Source organism: Neoarius graeffei, chromosome 28, assembly GCF_027579695.1.
Source record: "Neoarius graeffei isolate fNeoGra1 chromosome 28, fNeoGra1.pri, whole genome shotgun sequence".
Classification (NCBI taxonomy): Eukaryota; Metazoa; Chordata; class Actinopteri; order Siluriformes; family Ariidae; genus Neoarius; species Neoarius graeffei.
In genome coordinates, this window is record NC_083596.1 from 28,807,464 (window position 1) to 28,816,167 (window position 8,704).

At 42.0% G+C, this 8,704-nt stretch overlaps 1 protein-coding gene and 2 long non-coding RNA genes across 3 annotated transcripts; 1 reads left to right on the top strand and 2 right to left on the bottom strand.

Moving 5' to 3' along the window:
• Nucleotides 1-3,333: 3,333 nt before the first annotated feature.
• Nucleotides 3,334-4,522, bottom strand: LOC132875627 (uncharacterized). The gene is made up of 2 exons (XR_009651849.1): nucleotides 3,672-4,522; nucleotides 3,334-3,393 (listed from the first exon to the last, which is right to left on the bottom strand). It is a non-coding gene; the product is annotated as an uncharacterized LOC132875627 (long non-coding RNA).
• Nucleotides 4,523-4,539: 17 nt separating this feature from the next.
• Nucleotides 4,540-5,739, bottom strand: LOC132875670 (uncharacterized). The gene is made up of 2 exons (XM_060912619.1): nucleotides 5,224-5,739; nucleotides 4,540-5,131 (listed from the first exon to the last, which is right to left on the bottom strand). Exons 1-2 carry the CDS (start codon nucleotides 5,400-5,402, stop codon nucleotides 4,540-4,542), a joined length of 771 nt encoding a protein of 256 aa, XP_060768602.1. The 5' UTR covers nucleotides 5,403-5,739.
• A 1,566-nt stretch (nucleotides 5,740-7,305) lies between these two features.
• On the top strand, nucleotides 7,306-8,368 carry LOC132875598 (uncharacterized). The gene is made up of 2 exons (XR_009651845.1): nucleotides 7,306-8,030; nucleotides 8,309-8,368. It is a non-coding gene; the product is annotated as an uncharacterized LOC132875598 (long non-coding RNA).
• The last annotated feature ends 336 nt before the right edge of the window (nucleotides 8,369-8,704 follow it).

Here is an 8,704-nt window from a genome sequence, read left to right on the forward strand (position 1 = left end):
TATTTACAATATACAGTCATTCTATAATTTCCCACGGTACACTTGGTGATCTCTCACGGCACACTAGTGTTCCGCGGTACTAGAGTTCGGCAGCACAGTGGTTGAAAACACTGTACTGTACACCACTGATGCACTTGGTAACATCTCCATTCAATAACTCCATCCCTCCTTTTTGGTGGGGTTTTGGTCGCCCTTGGCGCCCCTGGGCACACTGCGCTCTAGGCAATCGCCGGCGCTGGTAAAGAGAACACATCTGAGTGCTTGTTTCGTTTCCCTGCAGTCTTGACGCACTGAGATTGTTTCTTGTTTTCAACGCGTTTATTACATTTTCCTCCAGGAAGCTCTTCGCAACATGGTTGCTTGAATGAGCTGCTAAACTGTCATTTTAATGAGAACACAGATCAACAAAGCAACTTTGTTTTATTTAAAAAAAAAAAAAACGTGCCAGGCACCATTGGAATATCTCGCTGCGAAACGTGTTCGGTGCATAAAAGACCTTTACTTCAGCCCAGACTGCTCAACGACACCGACAGACTGCTCCAAGTGCAGCCATATTCAAAACAAGCAACATATCTATGGCCCTGTCCACACGGCAACGGATTCAGGTGACTCCGATACAACTGCTTATCGTTTAGGCCTGGCGTCCACACGGCACCGGCGTTTTGGGTGCCCAAAACGCAATCTTTTTGAGAACGGGTTCCAGAGTGGAAAGATCTGGCAACGTTGCCGTTGTGAAGTCGTCTGGATGAGTAAAACGGATTTGTTTACGATGACGTCACAACCACATGACTGAGTGCTTCACGCCGGGTAGAAGTGTAACGAATATCACCAGGAAAAAGCCTTACAGAGCACTAGTGAGAGTGAAACACGAGCTTAGATATTATTATTATTATTATTATTATGTTCAGTGTTAGTTCACAGTAGTAATGCAAGAAGCAGAATAGTGACAGTAATAGTGAAGCAAAAACATGCAATTGTACAAACACTGCAGCTCTACAGCAAAATATTCATTTATGAAATGGTCTGATTCTTAACACCAGTAGTGCCAATGATCTTCTCATTGCGATGCGAGTTGTCAACAAATCCTATAACTTGGTTCATGAAACGCGCTTACAAAATATTTTCACTGTGAATATTTATTGTGTAATGGTGCAAAGTGAGAGAGAGAGAGTCAATCCCGCCAGCAAAAATAGAGAAAAAAAGAGCGATCTCACCTCTTCAGATGTGGGTTTAAGTCCTACAATACATTCCTCAAAAAGGGCGTAGAGGAGCAAATTAATCATTATTTAATTAGCATTCAATTTATTCCGGACCATTAAAGACACCGCCTTCCGCGTAGAATCATAGGTCATCCTCGCCGCCATTTTGGAGAGGTCAAAGCGGAGAATAAAGATTAGCTGCGTTTAACTGTACCAACAGGTTTGCCATCCAAACGAGATCACATGGGATTACCTTTCACAGGTGAGACTGGAAAAATACTTTTCATTGTATTTGGTCATTATAATGTAATTTTACAAACAGATTTTCCTGACTTTGTGGCTAATATGCATCCTTACTACTTCTATTGTTCTGGTGTCTCCGAAGGGACCGTCTTACAGCGCCCCTAGAGGTGTGGCATGTGTATTGCATCGTTTTCAGCAAGCGTTGCGTTGCCATATGGACCTGATATTTTACTGATTGTTGCCCATTTGGACGCGATATATTTTTAAATAACATCTCGTTGCCGTTGTCGTGTGGATGTAGCCTATGTCAGTTACTGTATCTACATAATGCAAAAACACTCTTTAGCCAACAACACTTAGGCTATTACATGGCCAAAACAGAGAATAGCCGCAGATGCGCACTTGAGCGCTTATTGTTTCATGATTAACAACCACCACCACACCCCACCCCGCTTTTTTTGACAAATCGCACCCTGACTACATGCTTTGCTGTACAATTAAATTAGGCTAAGACATTATAATGCTGACTCGTTTTCAGAATAGTGGAAGTCATAATTTTTCTCCCCCCGTTTCTGCGCCCCTGGATGGACGCAGCGCCCTTAGCATTTGCCTATATTGCCTATGCCAGGGGCCGGCTCTGAACACAACACAACTGTTGAACGCAACACATTTCTAAAAGACTAGTAAAACTGTTCCCCAGATTTGCATTTGTTTAGCTCAGAGCACTGACATGTACATCTGAAAGCCTCTCCTAATTGGGGGGGGGGACATGGGGGGCCAGTTGCCACGTCACTTTGTGTCAGTTTGGAGTCAGATTTACTGTATGTAATTATGTAATTGATTAAGAGACTCAATAACTCTATCGGCATAAGTGTTCTTGTTTTTTTCGTAGGGAACCATGGCGGCAGTGAGGCATTAGGTTGAAAATACACAGTGAAATAAACAATGCAGACCGTTCACCGGTCAGCACTATTCCATGACTGCACAACGATGTTACAACATAGGCATACAGTTAAAAACAAGAATAGAGACGTTCGTGCCTTTTTTTTTTTTTTATTAAAAAGGTGCACATGTAATCACAAATCTTAAATCAGAAATTTCAACTGAGTACGCTATTTGAAGACAGGGTATCATTTCCCGCTATGCCCTCCTTTGTTGCTAATAACCAGATTGATTACATTTGATAAACCTGATATAAGTCTGTTGCAGAAATCCACGGTCACTTTTGTGTTCCAGAACACTTGCATGACTTTGATAAGCTCCTGCTTTGTACCTGGCTTTGCGTCTTTGCGGATATAGTCCTTCATGGCGTGCCAAACCAGTTCGATTGGATTCAAGTCCGGTGATTCTGCTGGAGTTTTAACCCAGCCCAGATAGCAGAGGGTCGTTGATTCGACGTGGAATCATCGGCATGTTCTTCGACCTATACGCCGTCGAATCACCGACGTTGATTCAACACCGCTTTGCTCATACGAGTTTCCGTTGAAACGACGTTGAAAAGTGGCTGGTGGTCGACAGAGAATAGACCCCCTTTCACCCTTTATTCAACTATGTATTTCGGTCGATTTATAGTTGAATTTTCGGCGATGATTCATCCAACTTTACTTCCTGTTTTATGTACAACAGGAAGGCTACAAATTAAGCAAAACGGGCTAAATTAAACTAGCTAACAATAAAGCATCGGGGCTCTTGCCTAGGATGAACACACACATGCAGACTTCAACCATGAAAGTGAAACTTAATTTATATCAATGTGCGTAGGCTACGTCCTGTTTTATGTACAACAGGATATAAAAATGCATGCTACAATGCACCTCTCCTAATGTTTGTCAAGCTATCTAATGAGGCATAACTTTTAACATTTATAAGGAACAGAACACACTTGAACAAGTTCTTAGAAACATTTTATGATTTATTTATAATTGTGGCCTATTCCTCCTGCGGCGCAGACCTGTACATGGAAACAGAAAAACATAACCAAAATTAATTTGATGCAGCATTGATAAAGAAAGTCAGCAGTAGGCTATGGGTTTCTAAATGCCACCCTACCTCATTATTTGGACATGGGGAAAAACTATATTTAAAATCCAAAGAGGGATGGAGGGAGGAAAATTAAAACAAAAGAAAGAAATGAAATATAGAGTAGAGAATATTTGATAAAATTAAGGATGTTTTTATTCAGTAAACATTTAAAAAAATGTTCTACAACACTCTAGCCTAGTGACTTACCAGTAACAAAATAGACTTGAAGTATTCAGATCCGCTCTGCATAAAGCAGCTAAATCCTCTCTCTGTCTCCTGGCAGAAAGCTCCTTGGTTTGCTTGTGTCTCAATCACAGCTGGTATTCTGTAGAAAGACTTCTTTTCCCCTTTCCCATCAGCTTTGTTAGAACCCTAACACAGCACAAAAGTTTACCATTGTAGGTTTATGATGAACCAAGTGCCTCGTGGGTTCACAGACCGCGCGCTGCCTTTATTTCCCCCAAATCACGAGTTTGTTGGTCTTCCAATGTGGCGCAGGGTTTGTTTACTTCCGGTTTCGGGTGACGTCAGTGAAAGGGGTCTAATGGGGGCATTACCGCCACCCACTGGATTGGGGTGTAAAGCAGTCTGAACAAAACGTGTAAACATAAACATAGGAGAAATGAACCCGTTTTTCTAACTCGTCCTCACTTAGTCTACTTTTCTTTTTTGATTAGTCTGGATTTGATATTGTAAATTTAAATGTGAATCAATGTATATTCATCGGACATGAACAAATGAATAAATCTTGAGTAATCTTGAGGGGCGTGTGTGTCCGGGGCGCGGTGTCGCGGGGGGGGGGATCGAACGAACCCTCCGATCCCCCCTGGCTACGGGCCAGAATTAGATCATCCTACCAATGTTGAAAACTGGCCGGCAAAAGTGACGATGGTTCAACGTCGTATATTCAACCTTCTCTGACGGTCGACAGATCAACCTTTACCCACGTTGATTCAACGGTGATAAATCGACCCTCTCAGACGGCGGAGAAATCGACGTTTCACGGCGCCGTTTCAACGTTGATTTTCTGACGTACGACGGAAACCGACCATTCTGACCAAAACTCTACGTCGTTTCAACGACCCTCTGCTATCGGGGAGTTGATGCCCTCTGATGCTAAGTAAGCCGCAGCTGCGGTGTGCTTTGGGTCATTGTCCTGGAAAAAGCGGTGATCAGTCCCAAAATTTTCCCTGATGTATGGTGCTGCAAATTCTTTTATGATGGTCTCCTCAAAATATTCTCTGTCCATTATTCCCTCAAAAATGACAAGGGGACCTGCTCCATATCGGGAAATCATTCCCCATGCATGCAGCTTCAGTGGGTGCTTTGGTCGTGGCTTTGAGACGAAGTGTCCCTTTTTATGGAAACTTTGTCTTGCAAAGTGTTCCAATGCGACTGTCGTTTCGCCAGTGAATAGCACATTGTCAAACAACTCCCCCGACTTCTTCCATTCAGAAGCTTGTCGCAACCTTGCCTCTTTGTTGCGTTCTTTCAGCATTGGACAGAAACGGGTCGAGGAAAATTTCCAACCCATTTGTCTGCGAGCACGGCGTATGCTTGTTAAGCTCAGTTCAATACCAAAATCGGCCTTGATTCTTTGTTGAACAGCCAGGGCATTCATTTCAGTGTTGGCTTTAGTCATCTCGTCGATTGCAGAGAGGACATTGCTGTGAAAATAAAATGAAACACGTTAGGTTGGAAAGTCTAATGGTAGGCTATAAGTGGCCTTCTTAAGTCGTTTCACGGGTTGGATACTTACGTATGCAATTTCCTTGGACCAGAGCGACGGGGTGGCCTCTCTTTGTAGTGATATCTCACAGCTTGCATTGTAACCTTAATTCCACGGCATGCCAAACTTTTTCTTATTTCTTGTGTGGACTTTCCTTCTCGCCTCATTGCATGAATCTGTTGGGAACTCTCTCTGCTGATGCGCGTCATATTTTTGTTGTACTGGATCTAAGCGCAGTCATATTATATTGACAGGGAGGGGGATGGGGGTGTGATGGGGTGTGTCAGTGGTCCAGCTTGGATGGCGAACACGTTAACAAGCAGTGCTTTTAGGTGTGAAAAGGGCCGGTCTCAACAGTCTGTTCAATACAGCAGTCTACTGAAGGCACAAAAGTGAAATGCACACATTTTGTATTGGGTCAAAGCTGGGTCGGCCAAGATGTGATATACATTGTCTGAGTGATGGGCAGTATTCCATTTATAGTTTGAGAAATTACATACAATTTTACCCATGACAAGTACAGTATAGTAGTATGCTGTCAGGTTTGGTTCATAAAAAATAGAGTACAGTCAGGGCCAGCTCTACAGTAGGTCTTTGGCTGCCCTAGGCGAGATTGAGTTTTAGCGCCCCCCCCCAGAAAAAAAAACCCTCTAATAACATCTAAATAACACTTTAATCTAATCACTCTATTCTATTACTTTTAAACAATGTACAGTGCATGGACAATAAACAAGAAGTCATTTTTATCTTTTTCATTATTGTTATTATTGTTAATCATTATTCACATAAAGTGTCACAAAGTAAAATGACCACACAAATTCAATACATATCTCCATATAATGGGCAAAAACTCTTCCGCACCCTGTTCAAAGTGTAGTGCATGGACAATAAACAAGAAATTGTTTTTAGTTTCTTTTTTGCTATTAAAAGTTAAATCATCTCTGAAGAATTAACAAATTAAATGAATAAAAAATTCTACAATTCTAAATTGTGCAAACTTAAGCACCCTGTTAGGACATCAATGGGCTGTATTTTCAAACAAAAGTGCTATTGCTGTATGGGTACTTTGTTATTGAAGTAACATTACAATGGGACTCGTCTGGTCTTCCTAATGGCAAATTCCTTGATAATATCATCAAATGATATTTCTCTTGAGATCTCTTGGTTGATGCTCATTACAGCAAGCCCATTCAGACGTTCTTGACTCATTGTTGACCTTAAGTATGTCTTCAGCAGTTTTAATTTTGAAAAGCTTCTTTCAGCAGAAGCTACTGTCACAGGTAGTGTAACAGCAGAGGTAAGGAGCGCGTACAGTATTTCTACATCCCCAGCCGCATCAGAGGTGTTGTAAAAAAGGTTTTCAACCTTTCATGAGCCAGGGCGCACGTTTTTCAATGAAAAAATCTCCAGGCACATCACCAATAGAAAATGTTGACTGAAACTAAAACGCTGTTCCCAATACTTACAATATACAGTCATTCTATAATTTCCCACGGTACACTTGGTGATCTCTCACGGCACACTAGTGTTCCGCGGTACTAGAGTTCGGCAGCACAGTGGTTGAAAACACTGAACACCACTGATGCACTTGGTAACATCTCCATTCAATAACTCCATCCCTCCTTTTTGGTGGGGTTTTGGTCGCCCTTGGCGCCCCTGGGCACACTGCGCTCTAGGCAATCGCCGGCGCTGGTAAAGAGAACACATCTGAGTGCTTGTTTCGTTTCCCTGCAGTCTTGACGCACTGAGATTGTTTCTTGTTTTCAATGCGTTTATTATATTTTCCTCCAGGAAGCTCTTCGCAACATGGTTGCTTGAATGAGCTGCTAAACTGTCATTTTATTGAGAACACAGATCAACAAAGCAACTGTGTTTTATTTAAAAAAACGTGCCAGGCACCATTGGAATATCTCGCTGCGAAACGTGTTCGGTGCATAAAAGACCTTTCCCCGATAGCAGAGGGTCGTTGAAACGACGTAGAGTTTTGGTCAGAATGGTCGGTTTCCGTCGTACGTCAGAAAATCAACGTTGAAACGGCGCCGTGAAACGTTGATTTCTCCGCCGTCTGAGAGGGTCGATTTATCACCGTTGAATCAACGTGGGTAAAGGTTGATCTGTCGACCGTCAGAGAAGGTTGAATATACGACGTTGAACCATCGTCACTTTTGCCGGCCAGTTTTCAACATTGGTAGGATGATCTAATTCTGGCCCGTAGCCAGGGGGGATCGGAGGGTTCGTTCGATCCCCCCCCCGCGACACCGCGCCCCGGACACACACGCCCCTCAAGATTACTCAAGATTTATTCATTTGTTCATGTCCGATGAATATACATTGATTCACATTTAAATTTACAATATCAAATCCAGACTAATCAAAAAAGAAAAGTAGACTAAGTGAGGACGAGTTAGAAAAACGGGTTCATTTCTCCTATGTTTATGTTTACACGTTTTGTTCAGACTGCTTTACACCCCAATCCAGTGGGTGGCGGTAATGCCCCCATTAGACCCCTTTCACTGACGTCACCCGAAACCGGAAGTAAACAAACCCTGCGCCACATTGGAAGACCAACAAACTCGTGATTTGGGGGAAATAAAGGCAGCGCGCGGTCTGTGAACCCACGAGGCACTTGGTTCATCATAAACCTACAATGGTAAACTTTTGTGCTGTGTTAGGGTTCTAACAAAGCTGATGGGAAAGGGGAAAAGAAGTCTTTCTACAGAATACCAGCTGTGATTGAGACACAAGCAAACCAAGGAGCTTTCTGCCAGGAGACAGAGAGAGGATTTAGCTGCTTTATGCAGAGCGGATCTGAATACTTCAAGTCTATTTTGTTACTGGTAAGTCACTAGGCTAGAGTGTTGTAGAACATTTTTTTAAATGTTTACTGAATAAAAACATCCTTAATTTTATCAAATATTCTCTACTCTATATTTCATTTCTTTCTTTTGTTTTAATTTTCCTCCCTCCATTCCTCTTTGGATTTTAAATATAGTTTTTCCCCATGTCCAAATAATGAGGTAGGGTGGCATTTAGAAACCCATAGCCTACTGCTGACTTTCTTTATCAATGCTGCATCAAATTAATTTTGGTTATGTTTTTCTGTTTCCATGTACAGGTCTGCGCCGCAGGAGGAATAGGCCACAATTATAAATAAATCATAAAATGTTTCTAAGAACTTGTTCAAGTGTGTTCTGTTCCTTATAAATGTTAAAAGTTATGCCTCATTAGATAGCTTGACAAACATTAGGAGAGGTGCATTGTAGCATGCATTTTTATATCCTGTTGTACATAAAACAGGACGTAGCCTACGCACATTGATATAAATTAAGTTTCACTTTCATGGTTGAAGTATGCATGTGTGTGTTCATCCTAGGCAAGAGCCCCGATGCTTTATTGTTAGCTAGTTTAATTTAGCCCGTTTTGCTTAATTTGTAGCCTTCCTGTTGTACATAAAACAGGAAGTAAAGTTGGATGAATCATCGCCGAAAATTCAACTATAAATCGACCGAAA

Coding starts and splice junctions, on each gene's coding strand:
- LOC132875670 (XM_060912619.1), bottom strand. CDS start 5,402: ATGACGCGCATCAGCAGAGAGAGTTCCCAACAGATTCATGCAATGAGG. Junction 5,132..5,223: donor GGTCCAAGGAAATTGCATAC/GTAAGTATCCAA, acceptor TTATTTTCACAG/CAATGTCCTCTCTGCAATCG.